The sequence below is a fragment of the Opisthocomus hoazin genome, chromosome 1 (genome assembly GCF_030867145.1).
Source record: "Opisthocomus hoazin isolate bOpiHoa1 chromosome 1, bOpiHoa1.hap1, whole genome shotgun sequence".
In the NCBI taxonomy this organism is placed as follows: domain Eukaryota; kingdom Metazoa; phylum Chordata; class Aves; order Opisthocomiformes; family Opisthocomidae; genus Opisthocomus; species Opisthocomus hoazin.
In genome coordinates, this window is record NC_134414.1 from 151,403,981 (window position 1) to 151,428,774 (window position 24,794).

General features: G+C 41.4%; 1 protein-coding gene across 1 annotated transcript in view; it reads left to right on the plus strand.

Annotated features, from left to right (window-relative positions):
* The first annotated feature begins 475 nt into the window (after positions 1 to 475).
* The window catches only part of NTF3 (neurotrophin 3), a 56,656-nt gene continuing 32,337 nt past the window's right edge, over positions 476 to 24,794 (plus strand). The window contains exon 1 of the mRNA XM_009938476.2: positions 476 to 609. Coding sequence (XP_009936778.2) covers positions 592 to 609 — 18 coding nt within the window. The 5' untranslated portion in view covers positions 476 to 591. The remainder of the gene's footprint in view (positions 610 to 24,794) is intronic.

The window sequence follows — 24,794 nt, forward strand, 5'->3', positions numbered from 1 at the left end:
GGAAGAGAGAGGAGGAGGGGAGAGTGGATGGACCATTAGAGTGCAAACACAGAGACATTCCTGCAATAAAATCCTTGTCTTCTGAGAATCCCAGTCCGGAAGAGATGGTTATGAGTTAACAAAAGAATCCTCTAAAATGTTCCCTGGTGCTAATACTGTTCTTAATAATATGAAAAGATTTTGCCAGGAAGAGGAATAAAACCGTCAATTGGATTAAAAAAATAAAATAGGCACATGATGTTTTTTTTAGCGCACATAGGGGAAAAAATGACCTTTATGACGGTTTTGTCATTTTAAAAAAAATGCCTCATTCTCTGAAATTCCCCAGCCAGGCAAGGTTATTATAAATGGTAGGTAGGGAAAGCAGAGCGTGGCAATAAAGGGGTTAATCTGCAGAGCACAGAGCCATCTGGCTGAGCTGGTTTGTTATAATCGAGCAGATTATGTTCACGGGACTCAGAGTTTAAGGCTCCTCTCCCATAGAGCAACTCTGCACAACCCAAGCAGACCAACTTTGGGACTTTGAATGAACATATTTACATCCACCTTTCTCTTCATGTCGACTTTTCTGGAAACATTCACACGGATGCCATGGTTACTCCTACCACGGTAAGGGAAATTTGACGTTTTCTAATAGGGTCCTAAGAGGGCGGGGAGGGGAGGGGGGGGAGAGGGGTCCTTTAAAGAACTATAATGGGGAGGAGGGGGGGGTCTTGTAAGCAGTAGATCTGTCCCAAATGTTGTTGCCTTTCCCATTGTGCCTCCTCCTTCCCCCACCCCTACTTGCCCTGTAGCTTACTTTAGTTCTGAGGTTCCTCTCTCCTCCTCTGCATGCTGTTATTCAGGTCCCTGGCAAGAAAACAGTGGAGGAGAAATATGAGGTGCTAAAGGAATCTGATTTAAGAGGCAAAAGCAAAGGAGACTCTTGGTTTTATTTTAAGAGGGAAACCAGCAACTTCGTTTATAACAAAAGGGGTTGCAAATCTTGAGCGTGGATTGCAAGAACCAGCCTCAGCATACGTAGCATGCTTGCCCTCAGGGAAAGTTAGAGCCTATGACAAGCAAAGTCAAAAATCTGAATTTCGAGACCTCGCCTGTCTCAGATAACTAACTTCACTGGAGCTTTCTTTTTTTTGTGTGTGCCAGACACGGGAAACCCTATTCATGACCTTTGAATCAATCCCCATTCTCCTCAAACCCAAACACTAAAATCTCTGGGTGGAACTGGAGATCAAAGGATTCCCTGCACATCTGTGTCTAGGTGAAAAAGATACACTCACTTTGTGCTAGGAGGGCAGGAAAAGTATTCTTACGCTGCAATTTCCAGCGTTTGGTAAGTGCCTTCTAGGAATGCAGCACACAACTAATCAACACAGACGCATGTATAGAGAGCAAAATAGAAAGCTGTTTCTCATCTAAACAGCTGAAATGCAGCTTAAAGCGTCAGTTACTGGCGAGTCCTTATGGAGACACTAGACTGCCATTAGCCAAGAGGGGTAAAAATCCTTGAATCGTTTAGATAGTTTTCTGATCAGTTCTTAATCCTTCATTAAAATAAACGGGAAAGCTCTGTGTTGGTCCTTTCTCTTGAACTATAAATATGCAGTATTTGGAGAGATGGATATTTTGGATTGAATAGGGCTGCTATGCACACATTCTCTGGTTCCTACATTGCAAAACCAGTTATTTAGAGACGAGTGTGCGTGTGAGGGAGGTTGCTTTTTTTTTTTTTCCCCTTTTTAAATAGACAGGGATGTGTGCTGTATGGTCCTGTCAATTGTTATGAGCTACAACCTTTCAGAAAGCACTCTTTGCTCTTAGGCTCATGTGATTTGTTGCATGAGGAGTGCAAATGCAAATGCTAAAGTTTGCCTTTACATTGTGCTTTCAGGAAAATACTCAAACAAATAGAAGAGATGTTCTCAGGCACAGAAATACCTGATCTGTGCAAGCCTCCAACTGGAGGAGTGGTGCAAGAAACACCTATAAATAAGATATAAGAAAAAGGAAAAACGAATAATAATAAAAAATAAAATGTCTTTTTGTGGCAAGGCAGACAAAAGCAGTAGAGAATGGAAGAGTGTTCGGCATGGTTCCAGCTGCTTGTAGTAAAAAGACTGGTCTTAGATACACGTGTCAGTACCAAAAGCTCTGTGCATGAGCACGGCGGGGGGAGGAAATCTAGATATGATTGCAGGTGGTGGACCCAAAATATGGAAAGAAGAGGATGTACCAGCAGAGCCAAGAAGGGATTGCTTTGTGTGGAAGGGTGCTATACGTAGAGGTATGCACTACATGTAGGTTTAGGATTTGTAGGGTTTTTTTTCCTGGGAAAGAAGAACTAAATAATATATAGAAAGATAGATATAAGGAACATGGAGGAATACTGCTATGTATTTTGTTATGTGTTGGGGTAATAAGGGCAGGTGAGGCATGCAAAGGTGGTCAGTTTAAAACGGGAACTGCTGCAGCTCAACTGGAAAAAGAGGTTCTTTGTGGGTGGAGAAAAGTTTAGGAGGTCAGAAGGGGAAGTAACACTTGAGAGGGATGGGAAAAGGTGTAGACTGGAGGCTGGGTGAGGATATGAAAGGGACGTACAAGGATGCTAGGATCTGCCAGGGGGAGGTAAGGTATGCAGTGGGAGCAGAGGGAGAAAGGTGAAAGCACAGGGCATGAAGGATGTTTGGAGGAGGAAGAAAAATGTGAAGTATTGGCTATTTGGAGAAAGGTATGGAAAATAATCAGCTACATGATGCTTGCAGGGGGCGTCAAAAGGAGACGCATTTGATTCTGTCAAGAAATAGATATGAGGATGTATTTGCGAGGAAGGTGTTCGAGTATGAAAGGAAAGGTTTGCATGGTGATGGAAACAAATGCTGAGGAGAGGAATGCAGAGGAAAAAGTGAGCTGGATGGAGACAGGGTGTGGTGATGGGAAAAGGGTACAGGGACCCATAAAGTTGTGTGAGGGGTAGCTGCTTAGAGGAATTTCAGACATGGTTGGAAGCCTGCTGGAGCAGTACTATAGGCATGTGCTGCCTGGTTGCAAGGGAGAGGCAGAACTGAGGAAAAAGCCATGTGAAGGTGCTGTGAGGAAATACAAGATAATGGAAAACATGGGGGCATGGTGAACTATAACAGGAACATAAAGATGTGGCAGGTCTTGAGAAGAATGAGAACAGGTTAAAACAAGGAATGCAGGGGGCACGGAGATGAAATTAAGAACTGGGTTTTCTGTAAAAATGCCCAGGCAAAATGTGGTTAAGAAGAAGTATAGGGCAAGAGAGCACAGGGTGAGAGGAAATTTAGTTTTGTATCACTTGGTAGGCAAACAGAGAAAGTAGTGCAAAGGTGCAGGAGTGGCTTGGTCAGCAGAAACAGTGGATGCCTCGTTATTGGGCAGTTCTGATAAAACAGGGGAAGAACAGGCAATATATTACAGGTGAAGCAATTGGGGAAAATAATGGAAAGTAAGGAATAGTGTGAGGAAGAGAACACATATTCAAAAAAAAAGCAGTGATTTTCTGTTAAGAGAGATGTAACAAATGTGCTTATAGCTCTGTGGTAGCGACTAGCTAGTACCTACCTACTCCTAAGTGAAGCAGCAAGAGGCAATGGAACAAATGTGCTAGTGGAGAAATGACTAAAGATATAAAGGGATGGGAGGGTTAACTACCTGGAGGGCTATGCAAGCCACATGGCTGTACTAAGGTCAAAAGTAAAGTGTGAAGTGTGTGGGGAGTCGAGTGGAGTTAGGAGCTGTAGGGCACGAAGTGGAAGTGAGTGGGAATGACAGTTCATGTTAGGAGGGGTGAGAAGCTTAGCCTAAGTTGACACATGATGGTGTGTAAACAAGGAAAGTACCTGCCAGTTTGTGCCTGCTTGTAATGGCTGTGGAAGGGAAGGTGAAAGGAGTGAAAAGTTGTGCCTGATAAGAGAGAGTTGTGCACACAGCACCCTCAAAGTAAATGAGGGAAGTACAGGTAAGGATTGCAGACCTCAGCGTGGGGCCTGGGAGAAAGAAAACAGCTTGTGGGGCAGGAAAGAGTGATGAGGAGTGGGAAAAAATTTATGAAGGCTTAAGTCATCTGTAGTTACCTGCCTCCTAGTTTAAGAGAGGCTGTCGAAGTATGCAAGGAGTCGTACAAGCATGCATAGCAGCGTGCGAGCAGGTTGGGAGTTAAGTGCAAGGGGAGAGCAAGCAGGAGGCACGTGTAAATGCATAGAGTCAGTGACGATAGGTGTGCAGACATACGACATGCTGGGTTTGTGTGGGGGTCAGGGACATACGTGTTCAGTGAGTGTTGTGCTTACACGGAGAATTGCGTGTCCACTGCATTTGTGGCACAACTCTCTGTGTTGAAAGAAGTTGTGTAAGACACAGCAGAGGTGAGTTTCAGCAGTGTTAAGAAGCAATGTTTGCATTGAGAAGGAGGGTAGGGAAAAATGACTAACTGAGAAAATGGTTTGGTGCGTGGGTAGTGATAGGACTGAACGTGCGCTCGATGTGCTTGCCTTCTGCATGAAGTGCACAGCAGGCAGGCTCTCCTTTAGAGATTTTGCAGGTTTTTTCTAAAGAACTACTGAATAATCCTGGGAAAAACCCAGGATGTCTAACTAAAATATTTACACCAGCTTCATTTGGAGGCGTATCAAAGCACCTTATATTCATGCCTTAAAACTTCAGTATACTACTGCTGGCACACAACGGCAGAGAGATTTCTCCAGAACTGGTTAACAGGGCTACTAGGTAGTTAACAGGGCTGTTGGATGAACAACCTTTGAGTTGAAGTGCACTTAGGGAGTACAGATGTCAGTCAAAGGAAAGAAGAAAGTATCAGCTTTCTCCACAGCTTGAAGCAGTACTGGAGTAATGTGCAGCTGGTTGAAAGTTGAAAACATCTTGGCGGTGAGAAAGAAACACTAAGGATGTCTTTCACTTCAAAACAATCTCGTATATTGACAACAACTATTCTTCAAATCTCTTCTACAGACATCTTCAAATCATCCGCCTTGTCCAGGGCTTCAGTGTCTTTTTAAGCACTGTCCTACACTGGGTAGGAAAGTGCTCATTTCCATTAATAGCTGATCAGAAGATTGAGAGCAATCCTGTCAGACTTGCACTGGGAGAAGACAGTCTGATCACACTGAACCGCTAGGCTTGAAGGCTGAAGACTTTGGGCCCAGACCTTACATAGCATCAGTCACATGAAAGTCCATGGATCCCTTTCTGGCTTATTCCAGGGATCAATTCCCACCAAAAAAAAACAGGTAGCTCATAAAATACTTACCTAACAGGCAGTTAGTGCTTGTGCAGCCATGAACTGTGTTGGGAACCTGTTGTTCTACTTTATGCACTGGTTTCCCACTGTGGAGTCTAGTTCAAGCTCTCTAGTTGGATAATTTTTCCTGGCAGTGCTTGGAGCTTGTTGTAGTCAGCAGAAAGCCCCTTTCTCCTCTGCTGACGACCATGACAGGTTGCTGGGGTGGGGACAGTGAAGCTGTTGTCCATGATGGGGAGATGCATGACCTCAGACAGCTGTCCCAGCCACTGGGATTCAGCTGGGCTGAAACCACAGACCCCAGCCTGCTCAGCCCACTGCAGCCAGCGTGGCAGAGGGTAATGGCCTGGCCTCCAACCACTCCACTTCCTCCCCGTCTAACTGCTGAGAAAAAGAAAAGCCAAAAGTGGCATCACCCTGCCAGCTGGCCAGCAAAAGAGAAAGGGATTGATGGGTAGAATTAGTTTTGGACTGTTGCAGGAAAGGGATCAAAGCATGAGCGACCCAGCTCTGCCCAAATGTGAAGAACATAGGGTATCTGTGCCCATCTGAATTCCTTTGTAGCCACAACACAGCCAGAGAAATGTGTTTGCAAGGGCTGGAACATCTGGACATCCCTGTGGATGTTTGCTGGTGCGGGGCCATGTGTGTGTCTCCTCGTGGTGGACTAGGAGCGGACAGTGGAAAGAAGCAGAGTGTGGGTAGGGATGACAGAGGTGGATGGCAGCTGTTTCTGTGTGGGAGACAGGCATCCCTATTTGTACATCTGTCGGTGGGGATAAGCCACTTTCTGAGGGACAGATGGGATGTGCATGTGAAGAGAAAAGTGGTAAAGGCGGATATGGAGTAGTTTCAAGGTTGTGAAATGAGTGAAATGGGCTCCCCAATTCAAGAAAGATGAAGAGCTACTGGAGAGAGTCCAGCGGAGGGCTGCAAGGATGATGAGGGGACTGGAGCATCTCTCCTACGAGGAGAGGCTGAGGGAGCTGGGCTTGTTCAGCCTGAAGAAGAGAAGGCTGCGAGGGGACCTCATAAATGCTTATAAATATCTGCAGGGTGGGTGTCAGGAGGATTGGGCCAAGCTCTTTTCAGTGGTGTCCAGTGACAGGACAAGGGGCAATGGGCACAAACTGAAGCACAGGAAGTTCTGTCTGAATATAAGGAAGAATTTCTTCCCTCTGAGGGTGACGGAGCCCTGGAACAGGCTGCCCAGGGAGGTTGTGGAGTCTCCTTCTCTGGAGATATTCAAGACCCTCCTGGATGAGGTCCTCTACAGCCTACTGTAGGCAACCCTGCTTCGGTAGGAGGGTTGGACTAGATGACCCACAGAGGTCCCTTCCAACCCCTACCATTCTGTGATTCTGTGATTCTGTGAGTGCTAGAGGGAATATATAGAGCTATGTTCCCGATTGTATCATAAGCCTTAAGTCCATAGGGGAAGGGGACTCCTGTGCAGAAAGCCTCAAGGAAGGTTATACTTCTGAGGAATTAAAAGAAAAACACACCCAGGCATCCATTTCAGTTAAGACTTACCTTCTCTCCTTTGGACTGTACAAGCATCTTGCTGTGTGAGCAAACTAAGCCAGGTGACCCTTCAGTACAGCAAGCCTTTGGAATGATCAGAACAAGACCATATACTCCTCTCTCTCCTATCTTTTTTGACCTCTCACTCCTCTCCACTTCTTCACACGCACGCAAAAGGATCTTTCCCAGTTCGGCTTCTAAGCTTGTGTTTGAAATTTCCCCCTGCAGAAATGTGTGAAGAAGGTATGTGTGAATGAGGACACTGGTGTGTTGGGGAAGATTGTGTGTCTGTACGTGTTGAAACAAAGCTCATTGGTAGTCATCTGGAGCTCAGAGAAGTAACCTATTGGTTACATATCAATGCACATGGAAAGGACAGCAGGTAATTCCGCTTTTCCATCAGGCAGTGCTGGCAAAATGGCGTGCATGACTCATTGCCACTCTGCCTGTACTTTAGAGGAAGTCACCGCCCACCTAGCCATGCAAACACACAGATTGCATAGAACAAGCTCCATTTGTGTTATCTATTACAAACCTGTACCGGAGGTGATGAAAACATTCTTGAAGGATTGCATCCTACAGGGTGAGATTTGCAGCACTCCAGCATTTTCTGTGCTCCAGCCGCACGTGTTGCCCATAACAGAATCACTGCAATAAATGTGACTCTCCTCTGTTGCTCTTTCGCATCTTCCAGCAACAAATTCCTTTATTCTGGGTTTTTTCCTGCTGCAGATTTTACATGTTTTATCTTACATTAGCTGAGTTAGCACGTGAAAAAGCATTGATCTAGTTAGCTCAGAAATACGTATTTCTAGGCTATGCCCTATAAATATTCACCCACTTTTGCGGGAAGTCTAAATCGATATTGTCAGAGGTAACGGACACTTAACTGGGGAGTTACAGAAGGAAGAAGTACATTGTACTCCACATGAATGCTTAAAGGCTCATCTACACCGAGAAGTACATTCAGGTTGTGAGTGTGAAATTTAAGCCCAACAGCTGCTTCTGAATACCTCTGTGGTTAGACAAGTTCAAAGATAGCATCCTTTTCTGTGGTTTCTGCCTTAGCAAGGAGGTGAGCACACTCACAGGACGAAAGCAGCTTTTGTCCTCTTGAGATATGGGATTTGGACTGTATTTGGTTTCTGCTCCAAACCAAGATCAGATGTGATGGCTTTTAGCTATCAAATACAGACCTCATAAATGCAATGCAGACATTTAACCAGTTTTCCCAGTATGCTGTATTCGAGGTAAACCTGTAGTACCACTAGATGCTGAGATTTGTGATGATCTTCGTTTCAGAAACACTGAAGATAATGATAAAACTGATTCCTTAGGGGAGTGAAATAGATAATGTATGTTCAGCTGAGTCAAAGAAATGCTCTGTTGCAAAGGCTATAGTGGAAGTATCTTGGAAATGCTTTAGAAGAATGTGGAAATATGTCGGTGTGTCCTCTCTCTACCATTCCCCACACTTTCCTACCCACTCCTAGCACATAAGCGGTATAGACAAAACCATACTGCAAGGCAGTGGCAAAAAGAAAATCCAGTGGCACCATCTTAGCAAAAGAGAAACTTAAACCTGCTCTGGATTAGGTAACAAAAACATGGTCTTTAAGAGCGACATGCCATTTCTTGTGCTGGGGATCTTTCCCGGATTTGTACTTTCGAAAGTCAGAAAATATTTATTAATTGTGATAAGTACAAAACTATTTCCTCCACTAGTTTCTCAAACAATTCGCACAGTCTTATTTCAGATGACTGACTCGCTAAATTGATGACACAGATAACTACATTGGATAGATTTTCTTCGCTATTTATTGATATTTGCATGTTCTCTTACTTAGATCCCCCAACATCTTGAGCAACTTTCCTTCCTTTTTGCTCTTTACTAAATATACTCCTCAAATACTTCTATTCTACTTTGTTTAATGGCATTCTTTGTCTTACAGAGTGCATATGAATTCTTCTTCTTTAAGCCGTTTCTGCTCTTTTTTTTTTTTAAATCATGCTTTTTTTCGGTTTTCTGTCTTCCCTCAGTTTCATCCACATCTTTGTGGAAATAGAATGTCCAGGAGTAAAGGTGAAGTTCCAAAACCAGGAAGACCTCTTTCATCTCTTTGTCTGATACCACCTTGCATTTGTATGTTCCTTCTGTAATTATACTGATTTTTTTGCACTCTCTAGTTCTCCCTTCTCTTTCTGTCTTCTGCTATAAAAGAACCCCTGTGTAATAAATCCAACACTAATTTATTGTTTAAATCATGGCTAGCTAATGTTCAATATTATGCCTTTCCAACTTCCTCCTTGACATTTAATACAGGTGCTTTGAATTGATTTTCCCTAGATCTATTATCTTGGGCTTTTCCACTCTGAGTCTCTTATTTTCTGCCCATTTTTCTAACCACTTTCTGTCCTTCTATGTAACAATTTTTTTTCTACCCTTTCCATCCTTTCTATCCATTTGCAGTCTCTTCCATCTCTACTGTTTTATTTTTCTGCTGCTGTAGCTCTTAATGCTTTCAGACTGCTCAATGACACAACTAAAAAGAGTGGTAGGTCTCCAGACACAACCTCAGCCTTGATAGCAGTTTGCCAGCATCCTGGTTTATGGCTTACATCCAGCTTTCAGGACAGGTTTGTTTTGCAGAGTAGACAGGAGACCCATATAAGCCGAACGTACATATGTGCGTGGATGGTGGCCTTCCTAGCACTGTCCTTGCCCTGCCTTTAGGCCACGTAAGACAGCCATATAAGTGCTCTTTGTTGCATTGATCAACACATTGCCCCTCTTGGAATATTTCTACTAACTTCTGCCCATTTTTCTGTCAGGGAGTCAGGCATCTTGTCATCACATCGGTGTGCTGAGTAACTCATTCTCCACCTCAGCTCTGCCACTCACACAAACAGTATCTGTTCGTGGGCCGGGCTCCCTCCTGGTACTCCCACCTCATCCTTCCTGACCTCCATGGACCCCACCCACTTTCCCTCTACTTCCAGCTCTCTTTTAAGCACCAATCTCTTTTGTAACACAGGGAAAACAGTTGAGTTAGATGGGAAGAAGTGAGATCCCTCAAGACTTTGGACAAAATATACTTCTTTTTAAAAGAAAATAAGAAAAATAAATCTTCACATGATGAAGAATGCATGTTATTAAAACCTCACCTGTTCACAGGGACTATCTAGCAGCTGCTTCAGACATATACAAAGTCAAAAGCAGCTGTAGTTAGAAACTCCTTGACATCAGTACTAATGAGGGCTATCACATTTTTGAACCTGATGGTCCTAAGCCTCAGAAAGCAGAATTTTCAAAAACAGAGTTGACACTTCAGAGGTGCACAGAAGTTTTAGCATCGATAATAATAGAAGTACAACCCAGTACTACGAGGATCTAAAAGTCCCACAAACTCAAACTGTTTTAAACATTCTTGGCCTTGTAAATAAGAATACGAATACTTATACTTTACAAGTCTGTGTGTTGAGTCACCCTTTCTGCTCGAGCGTGTGTGGTGAGTACCACCATCTGCCAAACATCCCTCAGTTCTTCTGTGTGGCACCTGCACATAAAGCAGCCTACATGAAGCAGGCTTCGCATGCCAGTGCTTGACACTATATCTTGGCCCTGCTTTATTTATTGGTATAGATGCCACCTGAAAGTCAGCCCTGGTGAGACTGTGTACTGGTGGCACAGAGTGGCTGGTATAGTCTGTCTGCTTCTGTTAGCAGGAGTGATTTACAACAGACAATTTTATAGGGTAAAATTCTTTCTGAGAGAGATGACAAACATCTCACCACATCGGAACACCTTTAGGAAGTATTGCTTAGTATGTCTTTCCACCTTGATGGGCTTTATATGTGCTTAGAAAAAATGTTGAATCAATTTATTAATACAAAAGCTATTCATAAAGCAAATTACTCAGAAACTATTTTTTTCTGCTGAGAGGCTGCATTTGCTGTGTTCAAACTGCCTTTATAAGTCTGAAACACTCAAGAACAATGTTTAGCTTTTGTATGTAAAGAGTAAAAATTACAGACTCTGAGAAAGCAAAATGATCTAAATACTACTACAAGATGAGCTTGGGGGTGTTGGGGTTTTTTTGTGGTTTTTTTTAACAAAGCAAAATAAAACCAAACAAAAGCTTCATGGAATTAAATCTTGTCCTAGGAAGATAAAGCTGCTTTTCACATCTGCTAGGATAGGGAGTGGTCTCATTTGGAAGAGTTTGCATTTTGGGGAAACAGATACATTTTTAAACTCCAACAAAATTTTCTAGTCTTTCTCATTTTTTTCTGTCTTTCCTCTGCTAGGATATCTTCCTATTCATTTTACTTTTTTCTCATAGTTTGTTCTCATTTGCCTCATTTCTCTGAAATAGAAGCTGGTGACTTTTCAATGTTTGCTGTCCATTAAGCAAATCTGATTGTTTTAGTTGTTCTTTGGTGAGTTCATTTGTTTACTTTAATCTTTTTCTGTGTCTCTGGTTCAGACTGTGCCTTTACTGACTCAGCCTCTGACGACAGGTTTGACACCAGCACCTTCACTGTACTCAATGCAATTATTTCTGATTTACTCAGAAGCAGGAGCCCCCAGTTGAGCAAATGTGGAAATCCATCTGATTGCAGGCCGAATTCTGACCTCAGTTGCACCCAGGCAATCCTACTAAAATTAATGAGAATGTAACCAAACCTTAAATTTGAGTCTTGGTGTTTGTTGTTTTTAAAACCATAGATGCACACCCAAAGCATTTTCTTATGTTGAATCATACATATCAGAGAGAGGAAAATAATATGCCCGTATCGGATGACTGGTATACGTGATTGGAAAAATGGCAGCAAATCCATTTCTTTGCTAGAATTTACCAGTTCCTTAGAAACAAACAACTTCCATGTTTGTTCTACTAAATCTTAACTAAGTCCCTCTGGACACCAAAGTTTAAAAACCTGGCAGGCTTCCCCCTTGCTCAAAACCCTGTCTTCTTGTTGACCCATCTGTTGGCTGCTAGAGACACCAGACATCCACAGATCAGGGAACTGGTACTTGCAGCTACAAGGACAAAGCCAACGAAGCCTGTTGACATGGAGCATCCCGGGGCATCATTCTGTCCCCTCACAGGGGACTCTGAAAGCTGCTGGGCTTGGGATGTCAAGTGCAATTCCTCAGAAATGGAGAATTAAAACCAACAAAATCCATCTCCCAGTACGGTCTAATATCTCCTAATATGGCCTGTGGTCCTAATATCCAAGCCAGCCAGATAGCATATTCTTCAAAGCCCTGTCATGTCTAATTTAAAATTCATCAAGTGACTGGGCTTCCAACACTCCACTTAAAATCTTCATACCATCCCCCATCCAACTTGAGTGCCACTCATTACTACAGTATTGAGTGCTTTTCCATGTAAAAGTTCTTAGCAGCAACACAGTCCTGGGTGACAGTAGGATGGCTAGCAAGAGAAGATTTTAGAGTACAGGTTTGGCTTCAGTCTTAGTTTTTCACTGTTTAACTTTTAGTAGTCATTTTATGTGAAGGTATTCTTTGAGGAAGAAGTGAAAGTAAAGATTATCATTGTTGCAAATAAGAGAAATAATTTAATAAATAATCTGCTCTTGGACAACAACTCTTTTTCAAGAGAAGGGCTTAGCAGCGTCTCCCAAAGAGAACAGAGGTATGTCTATAGCCTGGCAGCAACATGGACAGAGATCCGGAAAGTAACTTTACACAATTTGGCATGCTTACACAACACAGCACCTTGCTCGAGAAGGGTCTCCTGATACTCCAATCAATTAGCAAAACTGCACCAGGATAACCAGCCTTATTTCTGCTTGGGTGGCATTGCAAAGCTCCCCAGAAACAAATTGCCCAAAGACACTCTGTAGGTTGGTGTTAAGTCATCCCCATGTGTAAAGAGGCTCTGGTGGAGCAGAAAAGACAGCATCCTGCATTTTATGAGCCAGCATCCTGCAGTGCCTGCAGTGTGAGCACAGGCTGCGCCATGCAGAAGACAACCACTTGGTCTGCCATGTCCCTGCAGACACACAGAGGCTCCTCTCAGGTACTGTTTGGTGGGGCACATGAACACACAGCCTTTTTCCAGTTCCCTCAGTACAACATGCTCTCGTAAGATGACTGGAGTCGGAAATCTTCTTGGTCCTCTAAGGGAACTGTGCAAAATTGTTGGCAAGAGAAAGGTACAGACAGCTTCTTGCTATTTGAGATATTCAAAACTGTGCACACGTGGGTACCACAGCATTCCTTCAGCCATGTCCATAAATTTGATTATCTTAATTTTTATTCATAGATATCCCTAGAGACTTGTTTATTCTAATTGCTTTCTGAATTTTGTCCAGATTAGCTGATATTTTTTAGTAACACATGGAAACTTACAGACAACAAAGTAGCATCCAAAATTATTTCCTGGTCACCTGGCAGACTTTCCACTCATGAATTTCACCTTGTTTTTTTCTGTCTTTTCCCATCCATCGGCTTCTATCATCCTTCTGCTGAATTTTCTTGAGCAGTCAGTTACTAGCTCTGGAGATAACTAGCTTAACAGAGGCCTAATTCTGACCCCACTTACATGGAAGAATCCTAATAGAACCCCAGGGAATAAGTTCATCTTAAGGCAATGAAAATTTAGATCAGAGTCAAGATCTGAGAAATCAACACAGAAACTATTGCAGATAACCAGGGAATTGAGAGTGGTTGTTCCTGTACAGAAAGTTTTCTTAATGTAGAAACAGTTTTCCAAATCTGAACTAGCAAATTTTCATCTGAAATTCTGCTCTGATAAGTCTACTGCTAGATGGCATCAAATGTTATCTAATCACTAGTCTGATACCACTCTTGTTTGTTTGCTTCCTTGCATGTTTTGTTTACTCTTTTTGCAAGTACGTGCTGATGTGATGACTCCAGCTTTTTCAGTTTTTCCAGCCCTGAATTTCATCCAGATGCATTATCTTAGGCAAAACCTGAAAACTGAAGCCCGATATTTTACCTCTGATCTGAGGCAAATAATCATAGGTGCCATCACCAGCCTTCCACAGGAACATGGTCCAGAATAAAGAACTTGAAAAGAATCTCAAACATCTTTCTAAAAGCCGTGAAATGTTTTAGTGATTTCATTTTTTCCTTCTTTTTTTCTTACTGAAAAGGAACAGATGGGAACAGAAGTAAACTCTGCCATCTGGAAAGACTGAAAGATTAGTATGAAAAGGGCCAGGTGCCAAGTTTGTTCAGCACCAGCCCATCCTTGCCAATTATCAACATCAAAACCTAGTCTCAACAAGGACTAAATTATGCCAAAGATAAACGATTTTGGAAAGCCATTTTTTTCAGTATTTTTTTGGCCTAATTGTTCAACAGTCTTGAAAACTACAGAGTTATGCAGAGAAACACAAAAGAAATTAATTTCAAGTTTTATCTCATATCACAGGAAATTCTCTGCTTTGGTCTTTCCTACACTACATTTAACACTGCAGTCTGGATTCCGGTTAAAACCCATTAGCTGTGTCATAATCTTTTAATATTATGCTAAGCTGTGTCATAATCTGTTAATATTATGCTAATTAGAATTTATTTATGGATAATTTGGACCTTGTTCTTATAACAAATTGAAATGGAACTATAGCACCTGCAAATCTTCTTTGGGTGGGAAATCAGAAGCCTAAAATCCATCATAGCTGTGTTCAGTCTCTTGATGGTGTCTGATCCACTGACTTGTCTGCTTTAGATATTGGAAATTACATCTGCATATGTAATACAAACATATATGTATATATGTGCATATATACATGTGCACTGACTGCACATAGAACAAGATCAAAGATGTCCTGTTCTCTATCTGAGTAGATATGCTATTTGTTTTTTTTAAATTACAATTATGAGGATTGACAATGCCTTTGGTTTTAATCTTATGACTACATAAATAGGCCTGCTTGCTTTAAATGTACCACTGGGGACATTTGAGCAAATAATACACCTTCTCCATACTATTGAGACTTGTAATACAGACCCCTAAAAATACATTTACCTCCAGAATACACAAATAAACAGCCTGTGTCAACCTTCGACCACGGACCTAGTTTCTGGAAAATCACCGTCATTGGTGGTACGAATTTAATTTTTTAAAGCTTTTTTTCGTTTGTGTTCTGGTCTTCCTACACTCCTTTGAGGTAAACATATTGCATCTCTGTCTCATATTTTCCACTTTAGTGTACCTACTTCTCTTAAAAGAAATAAATACACTACCTCTTAATTAAAATTTAGGGACAACCTTGGAATAAAACACCATCACATAACACCGTAGCACTTCTTGATACTTTCCCATCATTTCAAGTTTCACTTTAACTTGGGCACAAAGCAAAATGAGTAAGTCAGAAAGTTTTAATTTGGGTTCAAGGTAATGATCCAGACAATATATGTAAAAAGATATTGAACAGTTCTAACCAATGCTACTTCTGCTCTTCAGCCGTGCAGAATGCATACACACTGAGTTTCTTGGTAAATATTCTCAGCTCTGTTTTAGCATCTTCTGCAAAACAATTTTGCTTCTTATTTGCAAAACAATTCTTTCCAAAACTGGAGCTGCATAAGCCAGTACTTTTTTTCCATGCATAATGCAACTCTTTCTGCTTCTTTTACAAGTTGGCTCTGATTGCCTTTTGTCAATTTTTGCTTGTAGTCCTCAGTTTTCTCCTATGTCTGCATGTTCCTATGGGTTTGTAGTTTGGTAACTTAGTCAGCTGTGGCCTTCTCTTACTTTCCCTCCAAAACATGTAATTTATTTTGTTTCTGCTGTGCAGCCTGGCAATTTTTCATATCTTTTGTATTTTTTTTCCCTAAACATATATCAGGAGTTCGTAACACTTTTTCTCACTTTGATGTCTTTTGTGCCCCGTCACCATCTGAACAGGTAGGGTCCACAAGCTCCCCGAAATTGCTGGTTTGATTGAAAAAGTCTCATATACGTTGAGAAAAAAATTTTGTCCCCATTTTTTTTTTCTTTATATGATGCTGATACCTTTCAAATTTTCTTTCATTCTTCATCACAGTCTGGTAACTGCCTTGATCTTCCTCTCTTAATGCCATGGTATTAAGCAAATCTAGGGCCTCTAGACATAAAGATATAAAAGACATAATTATTGTTGCTCATGTTTTTTTTCAAGTGTTCCTTATCTTTGTGCAGAGACAATTTCTTGCTTGAATCTCTTCTGCTTGACTTCAGGAAAGGTTGGGCTCTTTGGGGACCTCTGGCATCTCTATTTCTCACTCATCGTCTTCCATCTGCTCTTGTTATTCTGCATATATTCTTCTTTTTTCCTCCTGCTACGATGTACTGTACCTTGATGGTTTTACAGAACTCAGACAGAAAACAGAGTAAAGGGAAAAGGCATCGCTGCATCCCTCCTTCAGAAAGACTGAAACTAGCTTTTGATGGTTATAATCAGTTCTTTCTGAAACAGTTTAGAGGTACTGAAAAAGGATGGCTGCATGAGACTCCCAAACTGCATCTTGAGGGTTGCATCATATAAGCCTACAGTCATGATTCACCACAACAGTTTGTTCTGAGGGATGTTAATAAACCAGTCGTTGAAGTTCTTCATGGGCCTCAGCCCCAAAGGAAGAACCATGTCTGTGAATAAAAGTGCTGCAATAGAATGTTTTACACAGACAATTGCCGCGTAATTTGTTACTGAATTTTGGGAAATAAAATGTGTTGAGTTTGTTAAGAAAGTGTAAAGGAAATATCTCATTTGATGCAAATCACATGGAGTGAAATGTTTGCTGTTAGCATTTAAGATTTAATGGTGAAAATGAGAAAAATATTGCCAAATCATGGATATCTGACAGAGAATATAAATGTTACAGAAAGTATTTTTCACGTGAGCACAATGAGAAATTTTCAGCTTGTTCCATTTCCACTATTGTTGACTGCATCCAGGTCTTAACCCTTAGTGCATAGTTTTGAGTCTGTATTAATCCACAATTTGATTTGAGACAAATAGGGAAAACCACACCACATCATTGCCATGCAGCATGGCTCCAAAGAGTATTTTTGCTCTAGTCACAGGGAAGAGGCAATGAGCTTCTCAAAGTCAGATTCATAAACTCATCTTCTAAGAATGTCTCCTGTGCTATTTGCTTTGGTGATGGGGGGCAGAAAATAGAGGGGGTGAAAAATTGCCCCCCCTCATTGCTCTTGTGTTGAAGAGTGCTGTAGATGATACTGCAATCAGTCATGCCATCTCTGTGCTGTGTCACCGTATTTAGAGCCTGTGGAGACAACCTTGAGGTGAAAACAGCAGTGACTGGCCTAAATTAGTGCTTCCCTCATTTTTGGCCTTTCCCCTCTCCCCTATGTCAGGGCTCTTTAGTGCTTTTCAAGAAAATCAGCTTCTTTCTGAGATTTAACTGTCTCTTAAATCACTGATGCCATTTTAGTATAAAGTGAAAGAACAAAAACAAAGCAAATGTCTGCCAATTTCGACCCATAAAAGTTGCTTTCAGTTAAAATTTAAACAGTTAACAGTAAGGTTATTTTAATTTTTTTCTTTTTTGTTCTTTTCCTTTTTTCTCTTCTCCTGAGGGAAAGGCTGTGAACATTGTCTTGAGATTCATGGTTCATATCAGCAGCACACTGGTGTGACATCACAATTAGTATCAGAAATCCTGAAAGTACAGTTCTAAGAGTGAACGTAAAAAAATGCCTTTCACAATTCCTTTCCAATTGAATGGGTGCTCCCAATTATGATTCTTTCTTTAACTCATTTATGCCTTCCTTTCTTTCTTGGGAGAATCAAATTTTAAAGAGAGTACCTCCTGCATTTATAAGACTGATTGCAGTCATGGTGTTTTAGCAGATGCAGTTCCGTTGGGTACTCCCATCTTGTTTGCTTCTCATCCATTTCCACATTTCATTTATGTCCCTAATTTCATGTTTCATCTAAGAATTCAAGCAGGTGAAAGATTTTATGCATGCAGACACTTCTTCATATAGAAGGGAAAGAGGCTTGCAAGGTTTTAAACTCAGTGTTCCACTACAACTTACATCAGAGAAGTGGAATTTGCAATTATGAAAGCAAGCTGCAAAATTTAGACTATGTCTCAGTGATAAAAACAAAGAAACACACTTTGTAAAATGATTCTAACCAATTACGGGGAAAGACACCTTTCAGGAACATAGGCTTGATACTTTCAGCTGTCTTGAATTAAGATATGTTTAAATCTGTATTCCAAGTACTTGACCTTGATGTTATTGAACAGCTTTCCAAAGGGCAGACATGAAGAACTTTATCAGATGATGATTGAACTGTTTCATTTACTTGCCTTCCCATTCACGAAAGGCTTTTAGTAACTCTGACCCTTAATATGTTGCCTCCTAGATGTCGTCGTTCATACAAATTGAATATAATGGTTATATCTTCACTGCAGAATTAGAATAATTGATCTAAAATCAAAACAGTGTCAACTTTTCTTTAAACTTGTTCTTTGTAATAGCTAATTCCCATAGAGTCAAAGTTCTTGTTCATGCAAAAAAAAAAAAAAAAAAGAAAAAAATTTTAAAAATGCTTTCTTATAAAGCCTAAAGTGTGAATTTAAAACAAGCTATGAATTCACCAGCATGTCCAAGTGTGCGTAATCTGATTCTGGTCTAAGAGTGTCTGGTTTAGAGTTCAACATAAATTATTTTCCAAGTAACAAAGACATAACCAAAACAGTTGCATGAATGAAGCCTGGTTTCTTACGAACTTGTGTCCTGTGCCTGTACTCCTTCCCTGAACTTCATTCTCCTTCTATCTGCAATGCCTCAGCTTTCTCCTACTCTTCTGCTCTCACCTCCCTGTAAGCACTTACACAGCTTTTTATCTCTTTTCCATGTTGTCTGACTACTAGCTTGGCAGGAGTCAGCACGTGCTTTACCTATCTGAGGATGCTGCCTGTGCTCATGCACAGCCTGAAAGCTACCGAGCTTGCAACATTTTGCTCTTTAGGAGTGAGACAGTCACTAACCTGAGTGTCTTCTTCCACCAACTATCATGAAACTTTTAATAACTTAGTATTTTTGAGGATTTTGCACCTCTAGTTGATTAGGTTAAAAGAAACCTGCAAATTTAAAATTAGTGGGAGGGACTAGCAGGCAAGATGATCATGCCAAATTATTCTCATAATAAAACAGGCTAAAAAGGCATGGTAGGAATGCACAGGGGGAGTTGCAGGGTAAAGCAGCACCTACATTGCTAAAGAATATTTCTGTTTCACTAAATATTTTCATGTTTATTTTGTGATCAAACATAATTTTTAACAATCATTTAGGAGCAAGTGGGGGTCATTTCAGACTGTTTCTGTCTTGGAAAATTCTGGAAAAGCAGTCAACTCAATTTTTTTTTTTGTTTTCTGATGGTTAATTGCCACAAAATAATTCAAAGATGGTTTTACCCTTTAGTTCACAAAGAAGGTGAATCTGTTCTCCTGTCTGATTTTATTTATTGTACATCGCAGCACCGGAAGCATGCAGTCACAGCCCACACCAAGGGCTTCAGTACTGACAGCCCTACAGTTGTACAGTTGTCTTCTTTAGTGCCTCTGCAAATCCAATGAATATGAAGGTTTATAGTGGTGCTGGGTAGTGCTCTCGGTCCCTGACCAGTACACTGGTTTAGAGAGATCAGCAGTCCCTGAGAGATGGTAATCTTGGCTATAGGAGAAAACGGAGACCAAAGCTGTCAGGTTTTTTCCCCCACAACAAGTAGGAACTTGCACTAGCACAAGCTTTAACTTGGTAAATTCTTTATATCATATGATTGTAGAAGGGTGTGTATCTAAAAAATGCAACTTCTCACTGAGCATGGGTATGCATTTTTTCCCAATTATATGAATCTGAAAGAAGGTACTACCTGTATCATATTATAGTGTGAGATCTTGTCATAGGAGTTTATCTGTCAAACAAACGCCAGCTCAGTACCCCATGTAACCAGGTAAGAGTCTCCAAGTCACGGGCTGAAGATACCAGTTGATAAATAGTGTTCATTACAGAGGAAGCCCCAGATTCTTTAAAAATAGTTGGATCAAATTGTTCATGTGTCTTTGAATCTCTAAATTCTGCTGGTATCAGCTCACTGGGATATGCATTTTAATGTAGAACTCTTGCATTACAAATATTTTGGGGCAGGAATTTGTCAGGTAGTGGTCTGCCACTGTCATATCCAGACAAATGCATTCACATCCAAACCAGTTTGAACGAATGCTTTAAGGAAGATTTCATGAGTTGTAATTAGTAATGCATTGCTAGAACCTAGGTGCTGCATGTTTTAATATTCTTTTGTTGGCTCTTGTTAGTAATGCATTGCTAAAACCTATCACAGCATTCTGTCTTTCACTCACTCATTCATTCATTCATTCTTGTTTATTTTATTCTTTGGTGCAGGTTGATTACTTTTCTTTATACTTTTCCATTAATTTGTTATATACTCTGTTCTTGGGATATAAGCTTATTCACTCAGATGAACAAAAAACTTTTGAGTGATTTCAATTTGGAACAGACTTCATATTTTGTGTACCACTTGCAAAGTTCTCTTTGGCCTCCGTCTCTAAAACTCTGTGAATAAAATTTTTGTCTCTAAAACTCTATGAATACAATTTTTGTGGACTCAGTGATATGACCCTTCTTGTTTTTTAGATACAAAAATGCCATTTATATTGACCTGTGTACATTCAGGTTATAGATGATGCATCTGCTTAAAAAATCTTAAAAAAAAAAAAAATTAGCCAGTACAGTCTGAGAGAATAGAAAAAATTTTTCTTGAACAGAAAAAAAATTGCTTAGCAAAACTCTTTGCTATTGTTCAGTACCCTTTTTTTTTTTTTACTTTCCATAATAATTCCTTGAAGTTCGTTCATTCTTAAAGGAATTTTGGACTTTGAGCCCAGAGTGGTTATTGCAAATTTGTAAAAATGAGCAACTGCATGGTGACTTCTTGAAAGTGGAGTGCCTGTTGGAGATGATGGGACAAACCCAATCCATACGTCAGTGATGCATCTGGCAGCACAGCCTGGCATTTAAGCAGTCTGTATACAACCAAAGCAAGGGACAGGGTGAGCAGCGCTGTCACTTCAGAGAGGCACCAGAAGGGACACATGCTAGAGCTGTTGGCCTTCTCCAAAAGGAGGACCTGCAGATCTCTAGGGATGCAGGAGTGTTTGCTGAAAGGAGCTGGAAGGAGCCCAAAGAATCACAGAACCACAGAATCACAGAATGTTCGGGGTTGAAAGGGACCTCTGTGGGTCACCCAGTCCAACCCTCCTGCCGAAGCAGGGTCACCTACAGCAGGCTGAACAGGACCTTGTCCAGGCGGGTCTTGAATATCTCCAGAGAAGGAGAATCCACAACCTCCCTGGGCAACCTATTCCAGGGCTCCGTCACCCTCAAACTGAAGAAGTTCTTCCTCATGTTCAGATGGAACTTCCTCTGCTTCGGTTTGTGCCCATTGCCCCTTGTCCTGTCGCTGGGCACCACTGAAAAGAATCTGGCCCCATCCTCCTGACACCCAACCCTGAGATATTTATAAGCATTTAGAAGGTCCCCTTGCAGCCTTCTCTTCTTCAGGCTGAACAAGCTCAGCTCCCTCAGCCTTTCCTCACAGGAGAGATGCTCCAGTCCCCTCGTCATCCTCGTAGCCTTCCTCTGGACTCTCTCCAGTAGCTCCTCATCTTTCTTGAACTGGGGAGCCCAGAACTGGACACAGTACTCCAGATGAGGCCTCACCAGGGCAGTGTAGAGGGGAAGGAGAACCTCCCTCGGCCTGCTGGCCACACTCCTCTTGATGCATCCCAGGATCCTATTGGCCTTCTTGGCAGCCAGGGCACACTGCTGGCTCATGGTCAATTTGTCGTCCACGAAGAAGAGGGAAGGGAGGGCAAAGAGTTGCCAAAACAGGCTCCAAAGTGTCTTGCTGTGACAGTGACCATGTGCTTACAACAAACTGTCCAGGAATGAGTTCCAGCTCAAAAAAGGCCGCCGCTTAGTGGAGGCTATTTGGCATGCCTGCCTGAATAACATATACACTGGGATGGTGGCAGGAGTGTCATAATCCACTTAAACCTGGTTCTTAAAAGCTGAAGCTCACGTCTTACAGAGAGTCAGTCATGTGCAGTTCCACCCCATTGATCCCACTTATGGTCTATTATTCCAAGAGCTTTTCTTAAGCCCAGTGTCCTTACTAGTCTTCTAACAGAGAGAGTTTCAGACAGAAGAAAGACAGGAAATTCATTTAATATATTCACTTTTCAGACATATTCATTCAGTTCTCCACATCTTAATGTTCTGCATTGATCCAGTGATAACTGGACCATGTGTGGGGGTGCCAGCAGTATCCAAATTTGTGCAAATACCCGTGAAACATGCCTTGTTATGCATAGTTTGGCAGTTTGGTTTAGGTAGTTTGCCAAGATGAGACAGGAGCCTTATCAGAAGGAGACAGAAAATTCTCAGGCAAATTTGGGAGTTGACTTTTGAATTAGGAGTGTTGACAGGCACAGATCCCTCTGTCTGGTAATTATCAATTCTTTGACTTATAGCTGCAGAGCAAATCCAAGAGTCTTCAGAATTCGGCTGGGCAGGAGGTGTGTTCAAGACTTGGTTCTCCAGAGCCTGTTCTAGTTCTGCCGTTCTGGTTCTGACTTTGGTCTGAAAGTGCAAGGGTCATTTTCCCATGCTCCTGAAATCTCAGAGCAGCATCTGTCGCTCGTGAAACATTTCCACCCAACACAGGAGAAATTTCAAAGCATATCTGACAAGATTGTGACATTGTCAAACCAGAATATGAATTCAGCACTAGACTACATTTAGTCCAGACCCAAAACACTGCCTAGGAAGTTTTAGAGGTGCTGCTGAGACAGTGGCCTGTTTTCCCTCTCAGGTGTCTGTGGGGTTTTTTGTCTTTTTCTCATCCATGCATCACTTGGCTCTGTCAGATAATGAAGTAGCTGTGATCATCTCCAGTCCTGAGGACACTCATGTCTTTGTGTTAGTATCTTGTATGATTGCTTCAGCACCAGACAATACATTTAGACACTGGTAGGAATATGATCGGACACAAGGTGAATGTCAGTTTTTCTTGAAGTGGAAAACTTACTCAATTTTCTGCTAAATTATTCTGTCCCTATCGGCAGTTTGTTATTTCCACAGACTTGGCTCATAAATATTGGATGTCTGCCTAGCTGGGAAACTGCATTTCCATTTTCAACACCTGCTATGTGCTAGACTTCTGTGAGAGGGCTAGCTAGTTTTCTGCAAGGATGGGATACTTACAGTTGGCATTGTTACCCGTGACTATTGTTAAGAAGTGGTTAATGCTCGTCTCAGTTTTACCATTCCTGCAAGACGACTTCAGTTTGCTATTAATTTTGAAGTATGTTTGGAATTCTTACGTGACTTTTGTTGTTCTTGCGATGTAACCACGTAACCATATCTCGTGCAGACTATAAAAGATTCTACGCTCTTCCTTATAAACCCAGGCTACAATTTGCTCAGCCAATATCTCCCTTCACACCCACTCTTTCACATTGTGTTTGTTAGTGACTGTTTAGCAAGACGTAAGCATTTGCACTTCATGGTGCTGCATCTATAGAAGCTGCAGAGTATTTGGCAGGTCTACTGAGGTATTATGTAAAGAGACGACATTTTTGACAATTGTAATTATATACGGTTGTGCACAATTATTCATGGAAGCTCTGAAACCATCATTATGTATTTTGTTTACCAGATTTCAACAACTATTTTAGTAAGACAGACAGATTCAGGGCTAAATCTATTCTCTGACAGGCTGGCAAACCTGGATTTGTGCCCGTACGCAGCATGGGTACAGAATCAGTAAGATATCTTGGGGTTCTCTTACACAATGATACATAAATATGTAAATGCTGAACTGTTTCCCCCCAGCCTTGCCAGAACACAACGAAATACAGTGTCCTCTTAGTGCTATACACCATGGATGTATCCTTTCCTACCTGCTGTTTACCTTTACCCTAAGTCCGAGACCTGCAAGGGCAACTCAGGGGCATTCCTTCACAGTCTCAGTAGCCTTGACTCAATCAACAGATGCACACAGGCATGTATTATTTCATTAACATGGCAGATCAATGCATACCTTGCAGCCTAGTGCAGCCTAAGATGCTGTTTTCCTTTCCTGTAGTTTAGGAAATCCAGAAAACTTTAACTGGTTGGATTGGCTGTCAGTTATATTTAGAATCTGTTACTTTTTGCTTCCCAGTGAGTTTACAAAGACAATGAATAGACCTTTATGTATAACTTCAAATAACATATCACAGCATCTCTGTGCAAGGGGTGAGCAAGATGTACACTAGCCAAATATGAACACTACTACTGGACTGTAATTTAAACGTGGTTCATTGCTCAAAGGCATTGTTGTGGAGGCTCTGTGTATTGTACATGTAGAGCTCATACATGAGACACACCTCTCTCCCCTTTTGCAGCGGCCCTAGAGTTCTCGAAAAGAAAAAAGATCCAGTCAAGAAAATCACACAAATGGACACGAAGAGATCACCATTCTCTTGCTCACAGACTCTCCCCTGTAAATAAACATCTGTTTATCTATCCTGTTCTGAGTGGCTTCCAGTGGTGAAAACTGTACACGTTTTCTAAGCAATCTGTTGCTGTGCTCTAGCATCCATAGCTGTTAGAAGGACATCCTGTGCTGGCCTGATCCTTCAGCAGCAGTAAATATCTTGCTTCACAGTCATGTAAGAGGGTCAAAAATTGTTCTGGTAATTTGAGTTCATCATCAGTGGAGGAAATCTACATGGCAAGATCTGGAAAACATGAACTATGACTTCTCTCATGCAAAATACCTTGTCAACACCATATACATATGCCATTGAACTATAAAGCAAGATTAGACATAGGCTATTTGTTGCAATCTCACTGGAACAACTTTTCATAGAGAGGCTGGGTCAAATTCACTTTTCTGAATGTCT